Source organism: Aspergillus uvarum, assembly GCF_003184745.1.
Source record: "Aspergillus uvarum CBS 121591 unplaced genomic scaffold BO82scaffold_1, whole genome shotgun sequence".
Lineage (NCBI taxonomy): Eukaryota > Fungi > Ascomycota > Eurotiomycetes > Eurotiales > Aspergillaceae > Aspergillus > Aspergillus uvarum.
The window spans coordinates 298,941-326,383 of NW_020291298.1; the positions used below are offsets into that span (position 1 = coordinate 298,941).

The 27,443-nt window shown below is 53.2% G+C and overlaps 8 protein-coding genes across 8 annotated transcripts; 4 read left to right on the forward strand and 4 right to left on the reverse strand.

Moving 5' to 3' along the window:
• Window positions 1-144: 144 nt before the first annotated feature.
• Window positions 145-2,256, reverse strand: BO82DRAFT_427883 (cytochrome P450). The gene is made up of 6 exons (XM_025640394.1): window positions 1,916-2,256; window positions 1,776-1,847; window positions 1,637-1,725; window positions 1,014-1,584; window positions 540-919; window positions 145-477 (listed from the first exon to the last, which is right to left on the reverse strand). The coding sequence occupies exons 1-6, from the start codon at window positions 2,187-2,189 to the stop codon at window positions 289-291; spliced, it is 1,575 nt and encodes a 524-aa protein (XP_025497290.1). The 5' UTR covers window positions 2,190-2,256; the 3' UTR covers window positions 145-288.
• A 1,101-nt stretch (window positions 2,257-3,357) lies between these two features.
• On the forward strand, window positions 3,358-4,757 carry BO82DRAFT_408217 (uncharacterized protein; the record flags this gene model as incomplete). Its single annotated transcript, XM_025639676.1, has 1 exon — window positions 3,358-4,757. The coding sequence occupies one exon, from the start codon at window positions 3,358-3,360 to the stop codon at window positions 4,750-4,752; it is 1,395 nt and encodes a 464-aa protein (XP_025497291.1). The 3' UTR covers window positions 4,753-4,757.
• A 301-nt stretch (window positions 4,758-5,058) lies between these two features.
• On the reverse strand, window positions 5,059-6,762 carry BO82DRAFT_324445 (fungal specific transcription factor domain-containing protein; the record flags this gene model as incomplete). The annotated part of the gene is made up of 4 exons (XM_025632826.1): window positions 5,059-5,485; window positions 5,579-5,802; window positions 5,878-6,312; window positions 6,394-6,762. 4 exons carry the CDS (start codon window positions 6,760-6,762, stop codon window positions 5,059-5,061), a joined length of 1,455 nt encoding a protein of 484 aa, XP_025497292.1.
• A 1,065-nt stretch (window positions 6,763-7,827) lies between these two features.
• Window positions 7,828-8,557, forward strand: BO82DRAFT_360207 (actin-binding ADF family protein; the record flags this gene model as incomplete). Its single annotated transcript, XM_025636755.1, has 5 exons — window positions 7,828-7,833; window positions 7,897-7,907; window positions 7,973-8,224; window positions 8,317-8,365; window positions 8,423-8,557. 5 exons carry the CDS (start codon window positions 7,828-7,830, stop codon window positions 8,555-8,557), a joined length of 453 nt encoding a protein of 150 aa, XP_025497293.1.
• Window positions 8,558-8,940: 383 nt separating this feature from the next.
• Window positions 8,941-11,777, reverse strand: BO82DRAFT_397024 (uncharacterized protein; the record flags this gene model as incomplete). Its single annotated transcript, XM_025638890.1, has 5 exons — window positions 8,941-10,327; window positions 10,421-11,103; window positions 11,155-11,253; window positions 11,312-11,569; window positions 11,631-11,777. The coding sequence occupies 5 exons, from the start codon at window positions 11,775-11,777 to the stop codon at window positions 8,941-8,943; spliced, it is 2,574 nt and encodes an 857-aa protein (XP_025497294.1).
• Window positions 11,778-13,200: 1,423 nt separating this feature from the next.
• Window positions 13,201-14,418, reverse strand: BO82DRAFT_349614 (aromatic alcohol reductase). Its single transcript, XM_025633916.1, has 2 exons — window positions 14,257-14,418; window positions 13,201-14,207 (listed from the first exon to the last, which is right to left on the reverse strand). Exons 1-2 carry the CDS (start codon window positions 14,287-14,289, stop codon window positions 13,341-13,343), a joined length of 900 nt encoding a protein of 299 aa, XP_025497295.1. The 5' UTR covers window positions 14,290-14,418; the 3' UTR covers window positions 13,201-13,340.
• A 196-nt stretch (window positions 14,419-14,614) lies between these two features.
• On the forward strand, window positions 14,615-16,588 carry BO82DRAFT_299198 (uncharacterized protein). The gene is made up of 5 exons (XM_025632015.1): window positions 14,615-14,740; window positions 14,796-15,404; window positions 15,465-15,788; window positions 15,858-16,174; window positions 16,226-16,588. The coding sequence occupies exons 1-5, from the start codon at window positions 14,634-14,636 to the stop codon at window positions 16,291-16,293; spliced, it is 1,425 nt and encodes a 474-aa protein (XP_025497296.1). The 5' UTR covers window positions 14,615-14,633; the 3' UTR covers window positions 16,294-16,588.
• Window positions 16,589-17,977: 1,389 nt separating this feature from the next.
• BO82DRAFT_408231 (type I polyketide synthase) lies at window positions 17,978-26,266 on the forward strand (the record flags this gene model as incomplete). The annotated part of the gene is made up of 7 exons (XM_025639677.1): window positions 17,978-18,175; window positions 18,265-18,351; window positions 18,418-18,475; window positions 18,532-18,865; window positions 18,955-19,462; window positions 19,528-20,119; window positions 20,186-26,266. The coding sequence occupies 7 exons, from the start codon at window positions 17,978-17,980 to the stop codon at window positions 26,053-26,055; spliced, it is 7,647 nt and encodes a 2,548-aa protein (XP_025497297.1). The 3' UTR covers window positions 26,056-26,266.
• Window positions 26,267-27,443: the final 1,177 nt, after the last annotated feature.

Consider the following 27,443-nt stretch of genomic DNA (forward strand, 5'->3'; position numbering starts at 1 on the left):
TACTCTATTCAGTTTTATCCGAGGAGTCGAATCAGACGGCCTGGGAGTACGCATGCCCCCTCGATAATGGAGACCATTCAATCTCGAGTGATGCACTGAGTTCCAGAAAATGATACCATCATTTCAATTTGAAGATAATAACATCCTGTTTTTGGTAGAACATCAAATTGCGTAAGCCAGCTTAACCAGTGGGAGACGGCTTCACGGCATCAGTCTCCCTGTGGATATCTCCTTGGATCCGCTTGCTGCCCCAGAAAAAGAAATCTCACTGGGTTTCACCACCCCCTCTCACGCCGCATGCATCCGCACCTTGACCCCATTGGCAATGCAATTCGTCAAGGTCAGATTATGCCGGAGAACCTCAGTCGCGTCCAGAATCTCCACCCGATCAAACCGCTGCAGCAGCCGCACCGTCACGTAGCTGGCCTCAGTGAGGGCGAACTGCTGACCGATACAGATCCTTGGGCCGCCATTGAACTTAACACGAAGAAGTCTGGTTAGTGGATTGGTGTTTTGGAAAAGAAAAGGCGGGGACATACCGGCAAATACTCCCAGCCAACCTTCCTGCCCTCCCAGCGTTCCGGCCGGAAGGCGTCCGCATCCGCGCCCCACAGATCCTTGCGGCGATGCATCACGTACACCCCGTAGTCGCACGTCGACCCCTTGGGGACGAAGACGGGGGACTTCCCGTCTTTGCCGCCGCCGCACGGAAGGGTGGTGTCCTTGTTGGCGTAGCGGGCGTTGAAGGGCACCACCGGGTGGAGGCGCAGGGCTTCGTCGTTTACATACCGTAAGTACTTGCAGTCCTTGAGTTTAGTGAAGGTGATCTCTTGGGGGGCGGCATAGGGCCCAAAGTCGGCGAGGATGTGGTCGCGTAGTTTCTTGTAGCGCTCGGGGTCGCGGGAGAGCTCGTAGAACACTAAGATGGGTGGATTAGAGATTAGTCCATCAATTCAATCATCAAAGATTCTACGGGGAAAGGAAACCTATCACACCATGTAGGCGAGACTTACCCCAGCCAAGATGCGAGGCAGTCGTGTCGCGACCCGCCAGCAACAGATTCAGGAGTTGATAGCGCAGCTCCAGCGGATCCTGCGTTTCCGCCGCCAAGGCCTCGAGAAAGACGTACGGCTCGTTTTGGGAGGGCTGCTCCTTCGCGCGGAGGTTCTTGGAGAGGGCGAGGCGCACGAAATGGTCGACGAACTCGTGGACCACGCCGCACGCCTGCCGGAATTCCCGCGAGTCATAGAGCCAGTACCGGTCCATAAACCGGAGGCGGGTGGCGAGGGCCGACTGAGCGGCATCGAACGCGCGCGCGAACTTGGCCTCCTCACTCTCCTCGCTCTTGTCATTCTCGTCGGTAGGCCGGAGAGACTGCAGCTGGCTGTTGACGGACTCCCCAAAGAGAAATTGGGTCGCCGAGTCCAGCGTCAGGCGAAAGAAATAGGGGAGGAGGTCTACTTTCTTGATCCAGCCGTCGGTCGTGATCGATGGCTCCAGTGCTCGCATCATGTTCTGCACATGGGTCTCCTCCAGGTCGAGGTCACTCACTTGGTCCCTGGTGAATTGCGGTCGCATGATAGCCTATAGGCCGTTAGCATGATGGCTTCATCTCTCGCTTCACAGAGCAACATACCCGGGAATGTTTCCAGTATGCTCCATCAGACGTGAAAATGCCATCGCCAAGCATGGGGAGGAAATTGCCGCGTCTTGTAGGTCCAAGATCTGTATGCTCAGTATTTCAAGCCTATAAATGACCATGAGTGCAAAATTACCAAAGTCTTTGAACTGGGTTGCTAAAATTGCTTGGATGTTCTTAGGGTCTGCCGTTCGAAGGTTCTTCGAGCCTGTGGTGGGAACGCGTGAGTAAAGGCATACACCGTTGATTCAACTGAGCTTTGTAAGCATCACCTACCAAGAACATTGTAGCGGTAGGTATATGTTCCAAGCTCCTGGAAGCGCTGGAGGACATCGGCGGGGAATTGTTGCGCTCGATCGGCTGCGAGGGAGCGTCGCACACTATCGAGTCCGAAGGGCCAGCGGTTCTTTTCGACTGGAGGCTCTTCACAGCCAAGGTCACGCGCTTTTGCCGCGTTGCGGCGGGCAGTGAGGAATGATGAGATCAAGCGGAAGATAAAGTAGAGGACGGCGACCCAGGGGAGGGTATCAGTTACGATCTTCGGTTGCATTCTGACAGCGATGACAGGTGAGACGGTCGGGTGTAGGCGCTGTAAAGTGTAAACTCAGTGAGGGCAGCGTGGAGTGGAAGACAAAAAAGAGAGAGGGGTAGAGGTAGAGAGGGAGACTGACAATAGGCATGATCAACAGTGAATATATTAAATGCACACTAGATTTGTAATGCCCCGCTTCATGGCCGCAGCTCGGAAATACATACGTATAATTCAATCAGAAATACTAGAGCGGGAGCGGCGTTGGCGTGCTTATGCTTCTCGGGCCCCGGCTGGAAATCCAGGTAGCAGCCCCAGCAAAGTCTTCCACACAATGACTATGTGCTCATGGCGCAGGGTGAGGATCGATAATGATGAAGACTTTGTTCCAAAGCGGCCCAAGCGGAGCTTTTCTCTCGACCTCATCCTTGCTTGCACTTATACATTACATTGTCGGCTACTAGGTGACGCGAAGAAGCGCCAGAGACAATAAATGCCCCAGTTGACACACAAGACCCACCTTTAGCTTACGCTCCGACTCCCAATCAGCGAGTGACTGGATTGCTAGAGGTTTCATCCATGTCTGTACGTGATGTAATGTCATGCAGCTCCCCCGCGGGTGATTATTACTTTTAAAGTCTCCGTGTTACACTTTGTTCACCGGCCGTTGGCGAAGATGACTGACTGGTTGGCTAGATTCGTGACAGTGGCTTGAGTAGCTTGTGTGGCTTGAGTGGCAGGGTCACATCAACGGACTTATTATATGATTAAGGCCGAACAAATTCTCCTGAGGTGCAATCTTCAGTGAAGGAGATCACTGCACTATCCGGATCACATTTGGTTAGAATTCTCTCCTAGTTTGCTGTGCGGCCGACACGAACACAAACAGCAAGGGGAGAATATAATTATAGAGCACCTTCATCTTACATCTTCCAATTCTTCCCTTAAAACTTTGTGCTCAGCATTGATATTGACTTTCTCTATCAGTCAGTGGGTTGAGAAGTATAGACTACTTTTCTTTGTAGCGTGATGAGGTATCGTGGCCAGTTGGCTGAGCCGGCCGGACGGGCGTTCGGGCCCGTGGGTCCGGTTTAGGGGTGGAATCAACCTGTATAAGACGCATACTGCTACTTGGTACATCCAGCTCAACCTCTCAAAATCATCCTATGTTAATTCCAGACCATCAATCATGACTGAGCACGACTATATCGAGCAGCTGACTCCGCTGGACCTGGCCATGCCAAACACCTACATTCGGGTCCTTCTGGCATTCCCCGGACCCGAAGCAGACTCAACCCTACACACCCTGCGGACCCTCCAAAACGGTCTCGAGCAACTGTCTAACAAAATCCCCTGGTTGTCAGGACGAATCTTCCCCACCACTGACGTCTCTGGCCGACCATCCCTTGAGATGCGATCGCACACAGGAGACACCCCAACGCTGAAAGACAAAGGCACCATCGCAGCAGCCTACGCAACTCTCTCTGCGCAAAACATGCCCCCGGAAGCTATTCCGGGGCGTGTCTGGCCCGTACCGGCCATGCTTCCGGAGAGTATGGAGCAGGGCAACCCCGTCTTTGCCGCCAGCGTTTTCCGCTTCGTCGACCGCGGCATAGGGCTATGCATCTGCCTGCACCACCACAGCGTCGACGCCACCGGGTTCGCCGAGGTCGTCCGACTGTGGGCGCAAGCCACCACCACCACCACCAGAACCGCCGGTGGAACACTTCCCTCCGAGTATTCCCAGTCCAGTCGACAGAGCCAACTCTCTCACGCCCTCACCACAACCCTCCAGGCCCTCTCCTCACCCCAATCCCCAAACCTCAAGGCCCTCCTCCCCCACCACCCCGAATTCAGCACCACCCCACCCTCTCTCCCCCCGACCTTCAAACCCTGCACCTCCAGACTCTGCACCCTCCGCCTCCACCACCTCCTCACGCTCCGCACCCTGTGCCAGAAATACACATCCCAAGAACCCACAATCAACACCCTCGTCACCGCCCTCCTCTGGACAACAATCACCCGCGTCCGCGCCCGCCGCATCCCGCACAAAGGCAAAAGCACCCTCACCACGGCCGTGAACGGCCGCACCCGCCTCCCCGCCCTCTCCCCGGGCTACACGGGCAATCTCGTCCTCTACGCCACCGCCCGATACCCTGCTCCCGCGCTCGCGACCGCGGATATGGACCCCGTGCGCGGATTGGCGGATATCTGCGATTGCATTACGCAGTCACAGGCTCCGGATGGCATTGGGGGGCGGTTTATTGCGGAGGTGTATGCTCTGGTCAAGGGGGTGGATGATTATCGAGGCTTGCACCCCGGGTGGGAGATTTTTGGGGGTAGGGATGTGACGCTGACGAGTTGGGCGGGGGTAGAGGTTTATGGAGTGGAGTTTGGGGGTGGGTTGGGCGGGGTGGGGTTTGTGAGGATGCCGGTTGTGGAGGGGGCGGACGGGGTAGTGGTCATTCTGCCTAGGAGGAGGCACAGAAAGGAGGAGGGGGTGGAGGTGATGGTTATGTTGAGGAAGGAGGATATGCTGGCGTTGGAGGAGGATGAGATGTGGGGGGTTGTTTGTGGGTTGTAGGGGGCTGTGTTCTGGAGGAAGAGGTTTTGGGAGGGGGGTGGACTTGGGGCTAGGTGTGGATCGTTGTTTCAGGTTGTTTTATAGGGCTATACGAAGAAAAGAAGTAGACTATAGATCATTGACTCCGATTTTGTGAAATGGGATTTGCTATACAAGAGGGTACTGGGCTGGACGACACAACCTTCTGTCTTACTGATGCAGTTGGGAAGGCAATTTCAGGCTGTAGGATTCTGCATTCCACAGGATAGAACCAAATACATCAACTAAATAACTACTGAATCAAACCCCCAGGGCCAGCCTCCCACCCTAAAAATCAACCCAATTCCCCAAAAATGGCTGCCCACCCATCCACTCATTCAACAACTCCCCCGCGGGATCGAAATCCACATTCCCGAAGACCTCCGAAAACGTCTCCGCCGGGAACCCGAAGCCTGCGCCATCGTCGGCTGTAGCCGCATCCTCACCAGCCAACTGGGACGGACCTTCCGACGGGTCGTCCATCCCCCTCGGCGGAAAGGCTGATGACTCAACCAGCTTTTGCCCCAGTTGTGCGAAGGTCGCGCAGATCTGATACAGACGCTCCGCGCCCGAGGTCTGCTGGGATGATGAGGACCGGAGATTCTCCAGCGTGCCGACGACGCGGACAAGGAGGGCGACGCTCTCCGGGTCTTTGGCGGCGATGGCGTGGAGGAAGGTGACGAGGAAGGGAGTGAAGGAGGAGTAAAGGAGGATCCTGGTGGTTGTGGTTAGTGTATAGGGGTTGCTTTATTCGCCATTGATATTACAGAAAGGAAGGGAAAAGGAAACCAAGGGGGCGGGGACGAACCAGTTGATATATTCCCCGTCCGAGAGAAGGCGGGAGTCCTGATACTGCGGGAAGCATTGGAGATGAGCCTGCAGGCTCTTGCGGGCGGCGTGGACGCATGGCGAGCTGACGAAAAGGCCCGTCTCTGTGGCGGAGGAGGCGTGGTGCAGGAGCGTCAACGTCGAGTAGTATGCTATGTCCCAGTTGCCGCGGGAGAGGTGAAAGACCTGGGGGTTGTTGACGGCCTCTGCGTTGATCTGCTGAGTGTCAATCTTTGATGTCTGGTGTGCGTACGAGAGATACCAGGTATTGCTGCTCACTTGTGTAAACGCGACACGCCACTCTTCCATAGCAGCTGTCAGGTCACGGATAAGTCGGGCCCGTTCCAACGGACCCTTGCTCGCCGCCCCAGGAGAGTATAAGCCCGTCAGCACCTGGTCCTGCAGCTCGGCCAGTCGAATCCCCATGATGAACGACTCGTCCCACGGCCGCAGCGCCCGGTCTGTGGCCGTCGCTGGGTGGCGCGTGTCGATGGCGAGCCCGTGCAGGTTGGAGACCCGGCCCAGCAAAAGGGACATGTTTTTGTCGAAGCAGTACACCGTCCAGAATAGCCGCCGGATGCTGTCCGCCTTACCGGACGGGATGTTGCGATAGCTGGCTTCTCGGTGGTACCCGAGGGATTGACATTGGGTTGCGGCGGCACATGCGAGTGTCCAGTACAAGGAGGGTTTGGCTTCGCCTTGGGCCTTGATCATCTGGGTTTGGGATTAAGTGTCAGTGTGAAAGCTCCGGCGAAGAATGCAAAGGGCAGATGAAGATCGGATTGGGGTGCTCACGCCCATCGTCAGAGCAAGGATGTTTGCGAAGCTTGGTACGACAAGAACCTCGTAATGTTCCAAAGCTGAGACGAATATCTGCTCGCATTGAATGAGATGTGCATTGAGATCGAACCGCTGACAGAGATCGTCGTTCATGGCGACGTACTCCTTCAGCACGAAGAGAAGGACTCCATGGGTGCTGGCTATCTGACCGGCAGACGGCCCGCTAGTAGCATAGACCCCGTGGCAGAGATCCTCGAGCACGTGCAGGTCACTAATGGCATATGAGGAGAGGAAAATGGGACGACGGACTACAGGTCTAGTTAGTGTGCAGGACAGTTCCACACCGCAACAGTGTGACTCAGGAAGAGACTTCGTACCTCTCATTCTCCGTAGTAGACTATTCACGAACGGCGCTGGAAGAGGCTTAACCGGTGGTGGCGATTGGGCGGTGGACTTTCTGAGATAAAATTTATCTCTAGACAACTCATGCGAGTCATGCAGGGATCTCCGCAGGTGATCGATCACGTCATAAACAGCTGGATCACCGCCTGCAGAAGCGGAGAGGGCTGCGTCCTGCGCACTCTCCGTCATCTGCAGTGACTGGCTTGCGAACGAAGAATCTCCTTCGAAGAGGCGGCCTCCGACAGGGCGGGGCTCAGCAGATGAGATCCTTTGATCAGCCTCACACTCTGCCACTGGGGCTCGTTGTGCAGATTCCAGAGCCACAAGTCTCGACTCGACCTCACGATAACGTCTATCCAGACGATCTACGAGTGCTTCGCTAAAAGTGGGCAGCTGTGAGTATGGCTGCCAGATACTTAGGGTTAGGTTTCGTACATACAGGTTCGCTATCTTATCGGCTTGTCGCTCCGTACGTGACCGGTCGTTCGGATGCCGACAGGCGATCTTCGATGCCTGACAGTTTGTACATGGGGTGCTGCGGTCGCAGCGGATCTTGATGCGTCCTCCTTAGCTTACATGTTTCGACGAACTCCTTGATGTCGAGACACAACACCACGTACCTTGCGTATCTTACATGCTTCGCACTGAACGGCCCCACATATAATTTAGCCATGCGACAAAGAGTTGCCCAACCGGGATCCTTACCGCTCTCGGGACCTGCGCGAGTCGATGGCGCCTTGCTTGGATAGTTTCCTCTGCATTCATTGATGACATAGCGATACTCTGTTTCGAGAGACGAACAGATCCCCCGAGTTACATCGATGACAGTTTTTGCGAATTCGGCCCCGCGGGTCCGCGGCTCCGGCGCCCCGGATCTTGCCAAGTCTGCCAAGCCAACCAATCCCTACCTACCCAAGGCCCTGCCGACCGGGCCCGTGGATCCGATAGCCCGACTTTTATATAGCATCAGTCAATCATATCTGAGGTGTAGGTATGGCCACTGCCACTTCCACTTGCAATACACTAACTCTCTGTTACCCAGCAAAAATGTCGGTCAGTCTACTCTTTCCCTGAGTGCAGGCCCTCGACCACTAACCATCTCTTCGAGAATCCCAGACTCCATCAGGGTATGCTCGCCTCAAACCCCATCCTTGCTTCTGATGTGAGAGATTGACCACCATCCCGCCGACAGTGTACTCATCACGGATGAATGTATAGCCGCATACAGAGAGCTGCTCTTCACGCGCGGGCCTCTCAAGCCCAAGTTCGTGCTCTATAGGATCTCCGACGACGAACGGTCGATCATCGTGGACGAGCGGTCGTCCGAGACAAGCTACGAAGCGTTCCTTGGGAAGCTCACCTCGGCGGTTGACGGGGAAGGCCACCAGACACCTCGATACGCGGTTTACGATGTGGAGTACGACTTGAATGAGGACGGTCGCCGGTGAGTATCAAAATGACATCTCGTGGGGGGCGGACATAATCAGATATACCAGAAAACACACTTGCTAAGGGTGTATGTGTGTGTCTACGCAGAGCAACAACGGTGTTCATCAGCTGGATGCCGGATGCCACGCCGATGCGGGTGAGTCACACCGTTCATCCTGGTTTGTGGGTAGCGGAGAACTGATGGTCTGGATAGCGCCGGATGCTCTATGCTTCGAGCAAAGAGCAGCTGCGAAGGGCCCTCGATGTCAAGATTTCAATCCATGCGGATAATGTACATGATATTGAGTGGAGGACGGTCTTGAGGGAGGCGAGCGGTGGTCGGCTTTGAGGCTTGTCGCTGGTTAGAAACTTGGTTCCAGGGGCGGACTGCAGTTTTTGACCTCGGAACGCTTGGTGACTGGTATACCCAGCTACTGCGGCCCTGGCTGGGTAGACTCTGTATATCGCTGTTTTGAAATGAGATTTATCATGCACAATAGCATTATAGAATACCTGTTTGTTGGACTACCCTTTATGGCGTTGTCGGGGTCGTCACCGTCGTCGAGGACGTCCAGACCCGCAAGGATGAACTGGACGGTCCGGCCACCCGACTCTGAAAAAAGGTGGACTGCTCAACCTCATCACCAGTTCCTTAACACAACTGACCACTACACCAAGCATTCATGCCTAGATGACGGTGGTGCAGTCTTCACCTCCCATAATAGTCCTGTATCAAGGACCGTCTCTAAAGAACAAGTCATCACCTGTGGGAGACTCGCGAATCAGTGCTTCGTATACCTCCAGCAACGCAGGGTCCAATGTCGACGGCGCGACGTCCCGCTGATCAATCGCCCCCTCCGGTGCTGTATAATCCGCGCCCCAGAACTGATCACCATCGTCATCGTTATCATCTACCCGTCGACCGCTCAAAGGCTTCTGATGTGGTAGGTACCCGTAGCCACTTTTCAGAGATTTGACATAATAGTGCTGAAGGGTATCAGCGGCCGTTCCGTCGGCTAGATCCGACGAAGTCGGTAAGTCGCTGCCCAGGTCTAGTTTCTGGACGGCAGCGATCTTCCGGAATAGGCGGTTGCAGGTCAAAAAGGCATTGCGGGCGCTGGAGCTCCGGTGGCCCATGGCCGACAGCCACCGCAGGCATTTCTTCGACACCTGCAGGATCGTCTCCGGCTCCTCGGCTGTGCCCTCAGCCCCCTGGCCTTCGCCTTCGGTGGTTTCCCCACGCTCGGTGACCCCGACGGGGCCTACGCACAGCTGCAGCAGCACAATAACCGAGGCTTGCATCAGGTAATGCACGATCGACCACCACGGGGCCATTGTGTACAGCCACTCCATATCTGGCACATCCGGGGGGATTGACATTAGATCCATCGCGGACTGCAAGCAGACTAGCGATCGGTTGTTATCGAACCAGGAGCGGGGGCGTCGGGCGCCTGTCGCGTTCTTCGCCTCCGGCCGAGTAAGGCAGGGCCGGTTCAGCACGATCTGCGTGCTGTAGAAGCTGAACGCCAACGAGACCTGCTCCCGACATGTGGCGCGTCCGGTGAAGTGTCCCTGGCTGTCACTGAACTTCCAGGGCTCGTGAATGCATGAGAGCCACTCGGTCAGCTTGTGCTGATACACTTTGATTTGCTTGTGCGATTCGCTGCGCGTGCCGGAGACGGACTGGAGACTGTACACAGCGCTGATCGCCGCATGGCTGATCACGGCGAGGTCGGTGGTGTAGAAGAAAAACAGCGAGCTGTTGGAGCGCACGGACCTCAGCCATCGGGTCCGTTCCTGCAGCTGCTGGGGAGTGGCGTGCAACGTGAAGGGGATTTCCTGCTCCTGGGCCTTCGCCCGCAGCAGACGATCGGCTTCGTCCGACTCGTGGAGATGGTCCTCGTCGAAGGGGATCGGGGCGGTGACGCTGCAGCAATGCCAGTCAATGCACGATGTGCGGCCGGTGGCCGTACAAAGTAACTGTTCCAGATCGACGATCGACCACCACAGCCGCGACCGGAATTCTTTCGACCCGGAATCCAGGTCGCGATCGATCACTCGGAGATTGAGCCCTAACGCTATCGCTGAGCGGGCCGCGCAGCCCACCAGTTGCCATGATCTGTGGTGAGTTAGTGGTTAGTCAGAGGCTACCATTCGAGCGGAGGCTGCGCTGATGACCGTTTGTCTGCGGTGGAAAGGGGGTCAAGCATACCGGCTGATCTGACCGGCACCCAGATAATACAGCGCAAAAAGCACTCGTATCTGGACCTGCTGCAGATCCACATCGTCCAGAACCGAACTCTGCTTCTCATTGAGCGCAATCGCTTTGGCAAGGAAGTTGCGGTCCTCGAGTTCTCCCTTCCAGTGTTCTTGGCGCAGCTGAAGGTGGGTGGCTCCGATGGCGAGGACTAGGTTCAATATGACGAGCCAGCCTGGCCGAGGTGATGCCCAGCGACTGCTCGAGGCACTCTCGTACTGTGTGTAGAACAGTGACTTCAGTAGAATTGGGAACGATGTATGGGTGAACGAGAAGTAGGTGTTGAGGAGCTGGTCCACCCACGGCTTCGGCGGCATTGCGTAGGGGTCACCGCCTTGACTCGGTTCTGATATCGCCAGATAGTCGAGGTGGTAATTCAGGGAGGCGAGATTCCCCTTGTCGGGTTGGACGTGCTGCTCTGAATCCGACCCGCCTAGGCCGCTGACTTCGGCATCGAGTCTCTGGAGCCAAGCGATCTCCGAGCCTTTGCCTATGAACCCGGTGGACCTGCTCTGCCTGTCTCTGTTCACATCTACATCAAGCGTGTCGACTTCATCAAGCGAGCCCATTGATGAAGAGGATGAAGCCGAACGGGCTCTTTGGGGCTCTGCTGAGGCATGGGACCTTGATGAAAGAGCCTAAGACTGAACTTAGTGGCTCTGTTCCAAATCTCCACAACAAGGGCTTACCTTCACGGAATCCGCAATATAGTCTGAGACATCCGAACTGAATCTTGTGGAGAGCTCTTGCGTCAGCCCTTCATAGAAGGTGATTCGTTCTTGAAGATCCTGGTCTCTTAATTAACATGTCGTTCACGCATAACCATACAAAGGACCCGTCCCAGACCTGAACTTTCTGCCGCGTTTGAGCTTCAACCTTCGGAACCAGGGTCGACCTATCTTGCAACAGCTCAAAGAGCTGCCCGAGCTCTGCCTTGTGTTTATGCTCATAGGCCACATGAATCCGATCGAGTAACAAATGTGCGGAGCTCAGCTCCTGCTCGAACCGGCGCAGGGCCAGCTTTTTCCGTCTATCGGACTCTTCGACGAACCGACACTCGGTGCCGGCTTGAAGGCATTTATCGCAGGGGACCTCCCCAAGACACTGGACGGACGGACGGTATCAGTCAAACAGTTCATAGAACAATGGCTGCGAGCGCCCATACTTTGCTTTTCCGTCTTTTGCAAGCTTCACAGGCATTGGATCGTTTCTTGATGGGCTTGACGTCGATGTCTTGCGCCACCGGGCTGATGCTGGGGGCGGGAGCAAGAGGCCTCAGAGCCTTCAGGATTTTCGGATTAGAGGATGTCATCTGTACAGTACCGCACCCGTTGGGGAGAATCAATTTTGTTCTAGCCACTGCAGTAGAAGGAAGTGTTGTTGAAGAAGCGGAAAAGTACTTCCGACCAACTGGGGCGGGGTAGTGATATGATGTCATCTCATAAGGCTCCGCTCCAATCTCGCCTCCCTTATCAGGCAACCCATTTTTTGGCCAATCATCTTGCTATTGGGGCTGTTTGTGGAGTAAACTCAGTTCATCCTGTCTACTTTTTCACTCTCAGCTCGGACTTCACACGGTCACGGTACGGCTGGGCCTCAGTCGCTGAGAAGTCCACGGCCAGCATAGCACCAGTGGCAGCATCACTTGCCCGCAACCTGCTGGCCAAAGCGCCCCGAAAATAGGCTACCTTGCATGCAGAGACCAAGGATAGCCCACCCGTAGCATAACTAGAAGTCGGCGACCAGTTTCAGCATTACCATCTATCGGTCATGTCCATTGACCATCTTTAAAGTGGGAACGCCGGAGCATTTACGCTGCAGCTATCTCGCCTGATGAATGACCAACCACCATTCGAGGCTCATAGTCAAAAGACGATAGTAGCTCTACCAGTGCTATCTACAAGGCAGTAGTTAAGGGCTGCGCGTACTTAGGGTCGTTGATGTCGAACCTGGGATCTGGATTGTCCAAAACGTCTAAAGTGCTCTGCCAGTAGGGCCCATAATAGCATAACATCGCAATGATTTGTTTTAGAAGAAAGAGGCACATCATAGACTGAAAAGGCACCTCGAGTACAAAAGGGTAATCCAGAGGAGATGGCTGCTCTGGTTGTCTTGCTACCGTCTAAACTGCTTATTATCTAAAGCCAGCAGTGCAGGTCGATAAGTAACCCTCCGTTGCTTCTTTCAATGCAGCGCTTGTCATCTTGAGGGTTGGTTCATCCGCAGACCCCGCAGACATGCTTGATTTAAGGAGTCTTCCGGTTGTGCTGAGGCAATCAAACAGATTAGGCGCATCTACGCAGTGCCAGTTTACCTATTGGAGCAGTATATTTAATTTCGGTACATTACACAGAAAACAGCCATGTGACTTTATGCGTAAATACGTTTCACAGCCTTACGAGAGACTAAATTCAAAATAGCCTAGCATGTTTCATAATAGAGTTCGAGAAAGAATTGAAGAGAATAACTGGTGACGTGTGCTGTTGCAACGCTGTGGCCCTGAAACGAAGCAAAGGATACCATAAAGATAGTGAATTAGTGATGCCAAGTGTGAAAGTGGATAGTAATACTTTAAGTAAAATTGTGCTATGAAAGAGTTGTTGAAATAAGATGAGCTAGTCCTGGAAGGGAATCACGTACCAAAGCTACATATAAGATGATGATAATAGATTCTTCCACCCTTGGGAATTCCTCAGTGAAAGAAAAAGGACTATCTAGCACACTTCAGTCAGGCTCACGTAAGAGATGTCATCAAGATGTATTAAGTCGATGTTGGCAGACTATTTACATTATCAAATGGGGTCATGATCACAAGTTAAAAAGTCTAGGCTCTTGTTGCAAGAGTCCTTCTCGGATCCCGCCGTGCCAATCTACTCTAGGCGAGCTTCTCGGCGATAAGCTTCTTCAGGTCTGCTGGTGCCAGTTCTTTGATGCCAAGCAGCTCATTGTCCGTCACATCAAATGCGCCGCCATAAGTATCTCCAGCAAGAGCAGTACCTTGCATCAGTTTCATGAAAGTCGACACACTGAAGTCTCCAGCACCAAATTGTTCCAGACTTTCCTGCAAAAGCACGCTTGTCTGTTCCTTGCTAGTTCTCCACTCAATATCAGGCCGAAGCTCCTTTGCAAACCCAAGCAGTTTGTTTTGAGTCAAAATCGTCTCGGATACATGCATGACTTTGTTCTGAGTGGCGTCAAAATTTTGTAAGATTGCAGCGATAGCTCTTCCTACCACAGGCAAGGAGGTAGAGCTGATCCGATTGTCGCCTTCGTCGAGGATAGTCACAGTGTGGTTCTGGAGGTCCAGCACAACGGGATTGTTCAAAACAGAGTCCAAGAAGGCGCCACATGCAAGAACTGACCACGATAACTCTCCAACTGCTGCCTTTCCTTGGAGGTAGGCCCGAACCTTAAACATGGAACCGTAGATCGGGAAATTTTCGAGCTTCGGATTTGTGGTAACGTTGCCAAACTCCGAAGGAATGAAACGCTTCACTCCTGCGGCAACAGCAGCGTCGATAAGCACCGTCTGATTGTCGACTGCTGCGCCGCCCACTGTGGATACGACAGCATCCACACCTTTAAGTGCAGTGGTTAGTGACTTCACTGAATTGAAGTCAACTTCAAAGACATTGATGTCCGAGGCATATGCTCCAGGCTTTCGAGAACGAGTCAGAACTGAGACCCGAAAGCCTGCATTGACAAGTGCCTGGAACACGTAGGGTCCCAGGGTGCCAGATGCCTATTATGTATCAGCTGTCAGGCTCTTACAGATTCTTTGGAGTCCTTACGCCGGCAATCGCAACAGTTTCAATCTTAGGCATCGTGCTGAAAACCACTGCTAATTTGAGAGCGCTTATGAGATGGTGGATGTGTACGCAAAAACTTCCATTGTGGGACATAGGACTGTTATATATTCACGTTCAAGCACAGTTATTATAAAGCATTTAAATAACATTACCAAATGGCTACTATGAATCCGCACGAAGTCTACGAAAGTCCGCACTGTTCCCGCTCCCGTTCTATGGATCCCGCCGGGGTGGCGACCGCAGGTTCGGCTGACAAAGCATAAATCGCTCCAAGATTTCCGCCGGAATGCCGACTCACATTCCCTGTAGCCCGAACTCTGTCCCTTGATATTATCCATATCCAGGATAAGCTTGCAAGAATGGAAGCTCGCCTGCGGGTACGCCTTGCCAAAAAGGCTTGCGCAAGATGTAGATCCCAGAAGAGGCGATGCGACAGGGTTACTCCTCAATGCGGACTATGCCGAAGGTGAGTGCTTATCGAAAGGGTATTCGGTCGCCGTGGAACTCCTAACAGGCTCCAGGCTTTGTCAAGCCTGTCACTATGAAGGACTGGTGGTATCATCTCCAAGTTCGATATCATCGTCATCCCTCGACGCAGAGCTCCCCCTTGAAACATTAAGCCCACACCACATCAAAGATGCCATCGCTAAGAAACTCACATCAGCCCCGGGCAATATATTTGTGACATACATCCAATCCATCCATCCTTGGTTCCCTATCATCGCACAAAAATTACAAGATCAGCTCCCGAGCTCCTGGAACGAAGCTTCTCTGGATTATACGCTCCTCGCCCTCTGCATTACTTTGCTTTGTACGTCCCCGCCTCCCTCCTTGGGAGACGGGGCTCTATCTGGTTTTCAGTCCACGTACCTACATGTCAAGAGCTGGATAGCAGTGATCGAAGGACTCGGTATCGCCTCGCTCAAGATCGTCCAAGCAAGGGTTTTGGTCACTCTGTTTGAAGTTGCACATGGCTTCTATTCGGCAGCCTACATCTCTATTGGGACTACCGTCAGAGCTGCCGACGCACTTAAAGATCACGCTTACCCGTCATCCTCATCGTCTACCTCTGATGAGTCGGGGAAAGAGGAGGCCACAGCAATCGGGTGGGCAATCCGTATTCTGGACAGGTGCTGGCCTCCATCGATCCCTCAAGACCATTACTCCGCTCTGTATTGACACGTCTTTAGATACATAACAATGCAATCTGGACATCGTCCATCTCTCACTCGTTCTTCCGCCAAGGAAATCAACGATACCAACCACATTCCGTGGGCCACCGGCCTCGAAAAAGACACAAGGAGTCCTCTCTGGCAACTCTCTCGTATCTTCGAAGCGTCCACACTTGTCGATAACATACATAATGTGTTACACAATCCCACTTCAGAACAAGCATTCAATGTGGAAGAAATAGGGCTTTTGGTAGAGACCTCACATAGCCTCCGTAAGCTCCTACTCGAAGAGGTCGAAGATGCGGACCAGATATACTCCGGTGGGTTAGGATTTTGTCATACGTTAGTTGGAATCCCCGTTCTTTCTTTTTCATATCTTCTTTTACTCGCTTCAACGCTCATGCTGTACAGTGGCCTACTCCTAGCCTACGAGAATGGTACCAAGGTTCAGATTACTGATGGACAAAGTTTAACTTGCCAAACTCTCGCCACATCATCTCTAAACCCCCTTCTCACCACCATAACAAACATGGTCTACCCCTTTGTCAGTGGTACACGAACCATAGACTTGGATCGCCTTCCTCCTTTCATCATATTTCTTGTGTATAAAGCGGCGGGTCTAGTGACAGAGAGGATGTGGATGGAAACCGACTCAAGTGAGGCGTTGAAAAAGTTACGGATCCTGAGAGGATTTCTAAAGCTGGTGAACGCAAGGTGGTTGTGTTGCGGTACGTTGACCAAGAGTTTCTAAACTGAGTTGGCTAACTGTGCGTGAATAGATTATTACCTTGACCTTCTCAACGAAGACACAGCGCCGCGAATATTAAAATCTATTGAAGGCAGGTAAAACGTCTTCTGCTTAATACAGGAGATAGATGCCGAAGCAGATTAGATCGATATGAAGCGCTCGGTATACTCTTATATGTCAATGAAGCTATAGAGCCTTGTAGGCACGTGAAAATCATGCTCAGGTTCCACAAGGCACCGTATCAGCGATTACAAGCTTGAAGATCGAAAGCAATACCTTGCGAGAACTAAAGTTAAGAAGAGGGTCATACAACCAATGACGAGCCAGTACGAGGCAACTACATACAGGCTGAGTGGTGTACAAAATGCAGCGTAAGGCATGATGATTGAACGAGCATGCATCTCACAAAAATGCATAACGTCAGAATAAATTGAGCAGTAATAGGCATGTAGGAAGGTGATTTGATAAAGCATTCTTATATAAGTAAACCCAAAGAAACCTAAACCATAAATTAGAACCCCATCGCAGACCATGTGACAGTTCACCCGATATCCGAGCTCGTCATAAAGTTGAATCTACCTTCGAGAGTTTACGCATTCTCTTGGATCGACGGCCTGGGAGGATTGTTTCAGCCGACGAACCGTCTTCTGGTGACTCAGCTGGTTTGCAGTTGTATCCTTCTCAATGGGTTCGTCGTTGAGTTCAGATCCTTTGAGAAGGCGAGTCTCCCTGGAGAGCCCAGTCTGGAAATCGTCGTCTTGTGCTTGGGAATCGGAGGTCGAGGTCAACGTGCGAGGGTCTCTTTGTTGGAGTTGGAAGGTTATCTGCGTCGACAGAAGTTAAGAATGAACCCCAAGCATAGATTAATTTGTTGGGTTCGTAAAAATCGAGTGTTACCCGGTGAGGCGAAGAAATGTATAGTAGTTGAAAGCTCATTCAATTCAACATCGTCCGAGTAGAGATTCGTTTGGAAAGGAAGATGTAAAGACGACTCGATCTGTAGAGCAAGCCCCCTGCTCCGGTCGAGATGGATCAGGTCCCACGCTGTTTATGAAGTTTCTCAAGTGGAGAGTAGCTGGGGAGTTACTTTGAGATGGCATAAGGATGAAAAGTCGAATGGGTACTGTCTTTATTCCATCTGTTCAATGCGGATACCTTGACTTTCGATCTTCTCTCCTAATCCTTTTCACTATTCTCACAAGTTGATTGTATCGACTACTAACTTACTGGCGTAGCCCAAATCGTACCTGGAGTATCGCTAGTGGTTCGTATTCCTCTCGGTATGGCTCTCACTGCCTTTCGACCATCCATCCATTGGTTACCATTTCATCCCCTTCGTTTTTGTTTCAGGTCTTTGGAGCCTCGATACAGTGAGCCTGTTTCCCCCTCCTCTTCTCTGATCTCCGCAATATTAACACACTTTCTCCACATCATCAGGAATCACTGTTTTTCTGGGAAGTCCCTGACTTCTTATCACACTACTCGACTTATATAATCACGCTGATGCCCTCCAAAACAAGTGCTCCATGGCCCGGAGTCGGTGTTTCGGCTCGGTGTTATCGATCCGGGCCATTGTGTCACATTTGCTGGCCACCCTACTTATTCTTACGAAGTGGGTTGTCTCGGTTTTTTTCCATGCAAGACTATGCTTTCTCCTAGCACATGTCCAGGACCACTTCAGCCTATTCTTGCGAGGGTTTTATCCGTCGTTTTCTCTGGATGGGGCAGAGGACCACGGAAAGAGTGAAATCTCGTGAGCCTGTTCTCAAGGCTTTTGCACGCAATGGCAGAGCCAGCTGCCTCCTTCACCACCATTCCCATAGCTGTGGTGGGAATGGGCTGTAGATTTGCCGGAGGCGCCACAGATCCAGAGGCACTATGGCAAGTACTGGAGGAGGGGAGAAGTACCTGGTCCCCGATTCCCTCCTCGCGATTCGAACTCGATGGAGTCTACCACCCCAATGGCGAAAGATTAGGAACGGTGAGTTAATGAAGACTCTCCAGTGCCACTCTGCCTCGAAGCACTCATAGCTTTTACCTGAAATGTGGGGTCATTGACTGCGGGTTTAGACGCACGTCCGCGGTGGCCATTTTCTGGACGAAGATCCGGCTCTCTTCGACGCGGCATTTTTCAACATGTCCGGTGAAGTTGCCAGTGTACGTGTTTTCCTCGTCACTCAATACATCGATGAAATGAATACTGAATGTTGAAACCGTGCCCAGTGTACTGATCCGCAGCATCGACTCATACTTGAAGTTGTTTACGAAGCGCTAGAAGCCGGTAGGTGTCTTTCCACAACCGGCTTTCCTTTTTCGGCATTGATTTGAATCTCGCAGCCGGGATGCCCCTCGAAAGTGTGGCCGGTTCGAACGCCGCAGTCTTTGCGGGGACGATGTCTCACGACTATCAGGATTCCTTTTATCGCTGCCCGGAAATTCTTCCTAGATACCTCGTCACGGGCAATGCGGGTACAATGGTGGCGAACCGCGTCTCCCACTTCTATGACCTTCGCGGCCCCAGTGTCACGATTGATGCCGCATGTTCGACAACGCTGACTGCGCTTCACCTTGCAGTACAAAGCCTACGAGCCGGGGAGGCAACGATGGCCATTGTGACGGGGGCGAATTTGATGTTGAACTCCAACATTTTCACCACCATGTCCACTTTAGGGTGAGTGTGTATTCTCCGACCCTGTGCCAGTACATGGTCAGCATCAAGAGCGCGTTTTGTACTGATATGGCGCACGGCCGCGGAGACAGTTTCCTGTCGCCCGATGGGGTATCATACTCGTTCGATTCGAGGGCAAATGGATATGGGCGTGGCGAGGGGGTGGCTGCCGTCGTTCTGAAGTCCCTGTTTCGTGCTCTGCAAGATGGTGATCCGATACGGCTCGTAATTCGCGAGACAGCGCTCAATCAAGATGGCCGGACACCCGCTATCAGTGCTCCGAACGCTAAGGCACAGGAGCATCTGATCCGGGAATGCTATCGGAAGGGCGGGCTGAGCCCGAAGCAAACATCGTACATTGAGGCGCACGGTACAGGTACCCCAGCTGGCGATCCACTCGAGCTGCAAGCCATTTCGGCGGCGTTTAACGGCCAGGCCGTGTACATCGGCTCTGTCAAAGCCACCTTTGGACATACTGAAGCTATTAGTGGCCTAGCAAGTCTCATCAAGATGGCTATGGCATTGGAAAGAACCACGATACCACCGAATGCAAGCTTTCTGCAACCCGACGAGGCATTGATTGGGAGCACAAATCTTCAGGTACTGCTGCAATTGCTCTGTGGTTAGATATGAATCCTTAGCTAAATCAACTACGAGTTCTACAGATTCCTTTCTTTCGTCAACCTTGGACCCCGGTGGACGGAGCTCGTCGTGCATCAATCAATAATTTCGGGTTTGGTGGCGCGAATTCTCATGTGATCGTCGAACGCTATGAGCCTCCGGAGGAAATGCCCCCGACTCAAGCCAAGGGCTTCTTCCAACTATGCGAATTATGCGAATATCACGTGGAAGCGGATCATCCAGGGCGGATCTATGTCTTAAGCGCCAAGGATGAGCGCACTTGCCAACGAATGATGTCGAGGTTAAGTGACTACCTCACCAATAGCAAACCGACGGATGAAAGGCAATTTCTTGCAAACCTAGCCTATACGTTGGCCTCACATCGCTCGAGCTTCCGGTGGAAAGCCGCCTGTGTGGCACAGAACCTGGCGAGCCTAGCCTCGAGACTAAGCAACGAGGGGACCAGGCCTCGGAAATCGGCTGCAAAAGTAAGGCTGGGGTGGGTTTTCACCGGTCAGGGGGCACAGTGGTTTGCAATGGGCCGCGAGTTGATTCAAGCGTACCCTGTCTTCAGGCAGGCACTGCTCGAGTGTGACGGGTACATCAAGGACATGGGAGCGAATTGGTCCATTTTAGGTAATTTTCACAGGTGGCCATAAATCAGAGCTTATGGGCATGACACTGACTACCGCATCATATTAGAGGAACTTCATCGCGCTGAAGCAGAAAGTCGTGTGAATGAGGCCCAATTCAGCATACCATTGTCCACGTCGATCCAGATCGCTCTTGTCCGCCTGCTCTGGTCATGGAATATCCGTCCAGTAGCCATTACCAGCCACTCCAGCGGAGAGGTTGCAGCAGCTTACGCTTCCGGGGCGATATCAGCGCGCTCGGCCATTGGGATCAACTACACACGCGGTGTCCGCTTAGCAGAAGGTCAGGCGGTATCGTCTTTCCAGGGAGGCATGCTGGTTGCGGGATCGAGTCGCAAGAGGATCAGCGACTACATCGACCGGCTTCGACAGGAGACAGAGTGCTTGGTGGTAGCATGTGTCAACAGTCCATGCAGCGTGACTATCTCGGGTGATCTTGCTGCGCTTTCAAGATTGGAGGACTTCTTGAATGCCGATGAAATAGTTACCCGACGCGTCAAGGTCACCCATGCATTTCACTCTTACCATGTGCACGCGGTGGCGGATGCTCTTCAGGATGCCCTGGCGGATATCATTGGAGCGGACGACAGCGACACCATAAAGCCCTGTTACGGTGTGATTTACACGTCTCCAAGAACTGGGACCCGCTTCGTAGACATAAATAAACTCCGGGATCCCACGCACTGGGTGTCGGGTATGAAATATTGTGTGGAGTTCGAATCTGCATTCCGTGAGATGTGCTCCAATGAAGAGCTTCAAACGCAAGAGATCGATAAGATCATCGAGATCGGTCCCCATGGGGCCCTCGGTGGTCCCATTCAGCAGAACCTGCAGCAAATTCCGGAGCTTGCCGCGCTGGATATTTCTTACGTCCCCTGCCTGGTCAGGGGAAAAAGCGCTGTGAACACCATGCAACTTCTCGCTTTGGATCTCCTCCAAGCCGGCTATAACGTCGATCTGAACGAGATCAACTTTCCACATGGGAGCGAAGCCGCAAGGCTTCAGGTCTTGGTCGATCTGCCGACATATCCCTGGAATCACCAGACGAGATACTGGAAAGAACCGCGCGATAGTAGAGCTGCCCGGCGGCGCAACTCTCCTGTCAACGATCTGATCGGATTCCAGGAGCCTTTGTCTCCCCCTTTTGCGCGGTCATGGCAACATAACCTCCGGGTCTCCGAGGTGCCCTGGCTGCGTGACCACGTCGTAAGCTCGCACATCGTGTTCCCTGGCGCCGGATTCATTACTATGGCTATTGATGGGCTGTCTCAGCTCTGTCAACCCGACACCAATTCAGACGTGAGCTTCGTCCTCCGTAACGTCGACCTGACCCAGACGCTGGTTTTACCCGCGGACGGAAACGAAGGGGTGAATTTGCGTCTAACTATCCGCGCCACGGACCAGAAGAGTCTCGGTACCCGGGACTGGCAGGAGTTTTCAGTCCATTCGATCGTCGGGGAAAAGGACGAATGGGTGGAACACTGCACAGGACTGATTCGCATCGAGACCAATGATACTTCTAGCGGCCTTGCTAGTAGACAAAGTACGAAAGCTCCGCCATGGAGCCGGAGGATGGCGCCGTGGGACTTGTGGTCCTCGCTACATGCTACTGGAATTTGTCACGGACCTTTGTTCCGGAACATCGCGCGTATTGAGAGCGATGGGCAGGGAGAGTCGTGGTCCACTGTGACCGTCGCTGATACAGCGAGCGCAATGCCGCACGCCTACGAGAGCCAGCATGTTGTACATCCCACGACGCTAGACTCGGCGATTCAGGCGGCCTACACCGTGCTCCCCTTTGCTGGAACACGAATTGAAACCGCCATGTTACCCCGACGCGTTGACCGCGCGAAGATCCCGGGCAGGCTCGCCGGCCTAAAAGCGGGCGATCAGCTGTGCGTACAGGCAATGATGCTGAATCAAAGTCCTTGTGCTTTCGGAGCTAATGTAGCGGTGTTCACTGAGTCAAACTCGCCGCTAAATGCTGTCATGGAGTTGAAAGGGCTCACGTTTCAGGCTGTTGGGGCTGGAATCGGCGATCGCAAGCAGAATTTGCCTCAGCAGGATAGTGTCCGTAGCTCCTGGCACTGGGCTCCGGACATTACACTTATTAGCCCGGCGTGGCTTGACAGGTCTCTGCAATCTGAGACTCAGCCTGAGGAAGTCGAGCTCATGTTGGGGCTTCGACGGTGCACGGTACACTTTATCCAAGAAGCCATATTTGATGTTGGCCTGGAGGATGCTGCGCTGCTGAGCGGCCACCTCGCCAGGTTCTATGCCTGGATGCAGGCCCAGTTGGTATGCGCCACGAAAGGGGAGTTGGGGCAAGACAGCGCCGAATGGCTGAGAGACAATGAAGCGGCAAGACTAAGCCTGCGATCCAGGGTGGCCGCCAACAGTACCAACGGCGAGATGGTCTGTCACCTGGGGCCCAAGCTTCCAAAAATCCTTCGTGGCGAGGCCGACCCTCTCGAGTTGATGATGAGAGGCCACCTGCTATCTCGATACTACGGCGAGGCAATCAAATGGAGTCGGTCTAACGCACAGGCCAGCGAGCTCGTGCGCCTCTGTTGCCACAAGAACCCGCGCGCTCGTATTTTAGAAATTGGCGGTGGAACTGGAGCTTGCACACAGCATGTTGTAGACGCATTAGGGCCCACAAAGCCGGTCGGCCGCTATGATTTCACGGATGCCTCCGCCGCATTCTTTGAAGCGGCGCGCATGCGATTCTCAGACTGGGAGGACGTTATAGACTTCCGCCGGTTGGACATCGAGGCTGATCCTGCCGCCCAGGGCTTCGAATGCGGATCTTACGATGTGGTGTTGGCGTGTCAGGTTCTTCACGCCACGAGCAATATGCGGCGGACATTGGATCATGTGCGCCAATTGATCAAGCCCGGCGGCAAGCTCGTTCTCGTTGAAACTACCCGAGATCAGCTTGATGAGTTTTTCACTTTTGGCCTCCTGCCCGGTTGGTGGCTCGGGGAGGAGCCAGAACGCCAGTCTGGCCCGTCACTGACTTCTGATATGTGGCGCAGTGTGCTTGATGCTACTGGATTCAATGGCGTGGAGCTTGAGGCGCGTGACTGCGATAGCGAAGAGTTCTACATGATTAGCACCATGATGTCCACGGCAGTTCCGGTGTCTTGCTCGGATAAACAGACTGAAATCCTTCTGGTTTATGTGGATCCGCCTCCTCCAATGAAATGGGTCCAGGATCTCCAGGTTGCTCTTGGTGAGAATAGCAGTTCTTCATCCTCGCTAGAGGAGCTTAACGGTGGCTCTGAGGTTGAGGGGAAGATGTGTGTGTTCATAGGGGAGGTCGAACATTCAATGCTTGAATGCGTGGAAGAGGATGAATTCAAACTCTTGACTTCAATGCTACAGATGAGCAGGGGAACTCTATGGGTCACGCGTGGAGCAGCCATGGCGTGGGAGAATCCATGGAAAGCCTTGCACCTCGGGCTGCTACGCACCTTCCGGAACGAAAATCCAGGCGGCAAGTTTGTTTCATTAGACCTGGACCCCCAACGCGAGCCTTGGACGGCCGAGTCCTGCAATGCCGTTGCGGATGTCTTCAATGCCTCTTTGCTTGGTTCGTCGCAAGGGAAGGAGTTTGAATACGCAGAGCGAGACGGAATCGTGTTTGTGCCTCGCATTTTCAGCGATCCAATCTCAACCGACGAGGAAGATTCTGTTGTCATCGAGCAATTCCAGAATGAAAAGCATCTGGTGCGATTAGATGTGCAGACTGCAGGATTATTGGATTCACTCCACTTCCGCACGGATCTTGCCGAGGCAGCTGGGAGCGATGAACCGTCAGATGACTGGGTGGAGATTCAGCCGAAAGCGTTCGGTCTCAACTTTCGTGATGTCCTCGTAGCCATGGGCCAGCTGGAAAGCGATCGCGTTATGGGTTTTGAATGCGCTGGTATTGTTACGAAGTTGAGCAAGAAAACGCCCATAACAGCCCAACGATGTCTCGCAGTCGGAGACCGGGTATGCGCCCTGATGCAAGGGCAGTGGACGTCCAGGGTGCGTACAGCCCGAACCAACATTGTTCGTATCCCAGAAACCTTGAGCTTCGTTCAAGCAGCTTCAATCCCACTAGCGTTCATCACAGCCTACATATCTCTCTACACCGTTGCTCGGCTTCGACGCGGTGAAAGAGTGCTGATACACAGTGGCACGGGAGGGGTTGGCCAAGCGGCCATCATTCTCGCTCGGTTCGTCGGGGCTGAGGTTTTTGCCACTGCGGGAACGCAAGCAAAGCGCAATTTTCTCATCGACAAATTTGAGCTAAGCCCCGACCATGTCTTCTCGAGTCGAGACTCCAGCTTTGTTTCGGGCGTCCAATCCTGCAGTGGTGAAAAGGGTGTGAATCTGGTGCTCAATTCGCTCTCCGGACCTCTCCTGCAAAGCAGCTTCGACTGCCTGGCTGACTTTGGCCGCTTCGTCGAGATTGGCAAGAAGGACCTCGAGCAGAATAGCCGGCTTAGCATGGCTACTTTCGCGCGGAATATTTCGTTCTTCTCAATCGATATCCTATACTGGCAAGAATCCAGGTCGGCTGAAGTCTCCAGAGCATTGACAGAGGTCATGCGGTTGCTCGAACAGAAGACCATCGATCTAGTTGGTCCAATCTCCGAGTACCCTATATCGGCCATTGAAAAAGCATTCCGTACTATGCAGAGCGGGCAGCACGTTGGGAAGATTGTGGTGACTACAACCGGGGCGGACATGGTTCCCGTCCACCGGTGTGATATGCCCATCGTGTTGAAGCCCGACGCATCGTACCTCGTCGCTGGCGGGAGGGGTGGTATTGGAAGCCGGGTTTGCGAGTGGATGGTGGAGCGGGGAGCACGGCATTTACTGATTCTATCCCGCAATGCGCGTACGCAACCATTCGTGACTGGCCTTCAGCAGCGGGGCTGTACCGTACGCTTACATGCCTGTGACATAGCCGACGAGAGCCAACTTCAGGCAGTCCTTCAACATTGTCAGGAGGATAGCATGCCGCCAATTCGAGGCGTCATCCAGGCGGCCATGGTGCTCAAGGACGCCCTTATCTCGCAGATGACGGCAGATGATTTTCATACCGCACTACGCCCGAAGGTTCAGGGCAGCTGGAATCTTCACATGATTGCACCAGACGTGGACTTCTTCGTTATGCTCTCGTCTCTCGCGGGTGTCATAGGTGGCGTGGGACTCGCCAATTATGCGGCCGCGGGGGCGTTCCAGGATGCCCTTGCGCAGCACCGGACGGCTCAAGGAAAGCACGCTGTAACTATTGACCTCGGGATGGTCAAGTCGATTGGCTATGTGGCGGAGGCTGATCCAGCCGTGGCAGAACGACTGGCCCGGATGGGCTACCAGGCCATGCATGAGGCAGAGGTCCTGGCCGTGCTCGAGCAAGCCCTGCAAACGTCTTCCATGTCGCCCGCGTCATCCTCCCCTGCACCCACATCGCCCGCTGTGATCGTCACTGGCATCAACACGGGCCCCGGTCCCCACTGGACCGACGCTGACTGGATGCAAGAGGCGCGCTTTGCAGGCATCAGGTATCGCGATCCCGTGCGAGGCCACCAGCATGGAACCTTGTCGTCCGTCCCGGTGTGTGAAGATAGTCTTCGCAGTCAGGTAAACCGTGTAACTACCCAAGAGGAGGCCACTGCGCTGGTGGTGCAGGCGATCGGGCAAAAGATTGTGGCCATGTTTGGTCTTGCTGATGCTGAAATGTCTGCCAACCGAACTCTGGCCGAGGTGGGCGTCGACTCACTTGTGGCGATCGAGCTACGCAATTGGATCACCGCCCAGCTGAGCGTGGATATCTCTATATTTGATCTGATGATGGGAAGCACAATTGCGGAGGTGGCAGAAGTGGTGATGAAGCGGTGCATGGGAGCTCGTCAGGAATGAGTGAGCTGTGTTAGGGTTTTTGGCTGCCAGACGGAATGAGCGAGCGAGAGACTGCATTTTGGAGTGTTCATTTGTTTCCACAGTTGATAGGTTTGGAACGTGCGCATAACGAATAAGACCTGACAGGCCTTTGCACAGAACATTCCAGACAGTGCTGCGGCATAGAGGCTCTATTTGGATATCCTTGTCATTCCGAGCTTCGAGAATATCCTCGCTTGGATCATCGGTGTCAATGGCCCCACTCTGTCTCTTTTTGCCCTGGGTCTCAATTCTAAGTTCACACTATCATTAACTCGAAACCCCGACGATACAAGCCCGCCCTAGTGAGACTTAATCAACCCCTCCTATTACTCGACGCTCGCTTCCGCCGCCGCAACTCTGATGCCAGTCCACCGGTACGATATGATCAAAATTACTTGACTATGATGACTGGCAGAATGAGGAATATCCAGAAGATTGACACCGTCACGAGGATGGGTCGAAATTATTGCCGAAGCAGAGTAATTGTAGGCTTGGTGACGGGATACACCGCGCGTAAGGCCATATACACCATCCACGCTGGGAGACGGATCCAGGCTCGATCATCCTTCCATAACGACATGGCCCATTTATCTCATCACCTAGCAGTCGGTCCTCCTCATTCCCTTGAATGTTGAGTATGACTGGTCGTAGTGGATTGGTATCCGTTTTTCTGGGGGACCTGGTCCGAGACAGCCTCGCTTCTGATCGATCACAGGGCGAGCCTGTTCTACCAACGGGAACAGTTTTGGAGATTCAGGTTTCCACTGCGGATTTGATGCCCCTTTACCTCGTCTAAGGAGTCTATCTTAATCAAGCGAAAGGGGAACCATCAACATCAAATCTCAAGATGGACTGGATGGATTCCTTTAGGGCACAATGGCTGGATAGCAAGGAAGCAGGAGCTATGACAAGATTTTTCTGGATAAATATTCGACTGGGAGGCGAGCGAACGGATACTGGGAAGGAAGCGGTAGCTCTCGCCTGAGTTCATCCTTGGGACTATCTAGACACGTTGTCTTTCAGGGAATTGCTCATTCGAAAGCGGTATACTAGGCATTTCATTTTCACAGTGCTTGGAACAACACGGCCACGACCTACAACGAATAGTATCATTGTCCTGTCGTGTCAGTTTGGCCAAAACATCTTGTTGATGCGTGCTACTGTCCTCTCAAATCTTGCCCCCATTGCATGCTTACCCAGACTTGCAGGAGGCGAGACAATGCACGGTACCATCACGAAGGGACTGCTCGTTGGGGAAAAAAAAAAACACGGTTGCATTAGGTTCTCGAAGCCAAATCCGTAAGAAATAATTCATCCAAGATTATGCAGTCAGTAATCCTTACAACCTACAGGTCCAATATGCGTCG

Coding starts and splice junctions, on each gene's coding strand:
- BO82DRAFT_299198 (XM_025632015.1), top strand. CDS start 14,634: ATGGAAGCTCGCCTGCGGGTACGCCTTGCCAAAAAGGCTTGCGCAAGA. Junction 15,789..15,857: donor GGGTTAGGATTTTGTCATAC/GTTAGTTGGAAT, acceptor CATGCTGTACAG/TGGCCTACTCCTAGCCTACG. Junction 16,175..16,225: donor CGCAAGGTGGTTGTGTTGCG/GTACGTTGACCA, acceptor GTGCGTGAATAG/ATTATTACCTTGACCTTCTC.
- BO82DRAFT_427883 (XM_025640394.1), bottom strand. CDS start 2,189: ATGCAACCGAAGATCGTAACTGATACCCTCCCCTGGGTCGCCGTCCTC. Junction 1,726..1,775: donor AACCCAGTTCAAAGACTTTG/GTAATTTTGCAC, acceptor CTGAGCATACAG/ATCTTGGACCTACAAGACGC. Junction 1,585..1,636: donor CATACTGGAAACATTCCCGG/GTATGTTGCTCT, acceptor AACGGCCTATAG/GCTATCATGCGACCGCAATT.
- BO82DRAFT_349614 (XM_025633916.1), bottom strand. CDS start 14,289: ATGCCTAAGATTGAAACTGTTGCGATTGCCGGC. Junction 14,208..14,256: donor AAACTGTTGCGATTGCCGGC/GTAAGGACTCCA, acceptor GATACATAATAG/GCATCTGGCACCCTGGGACC.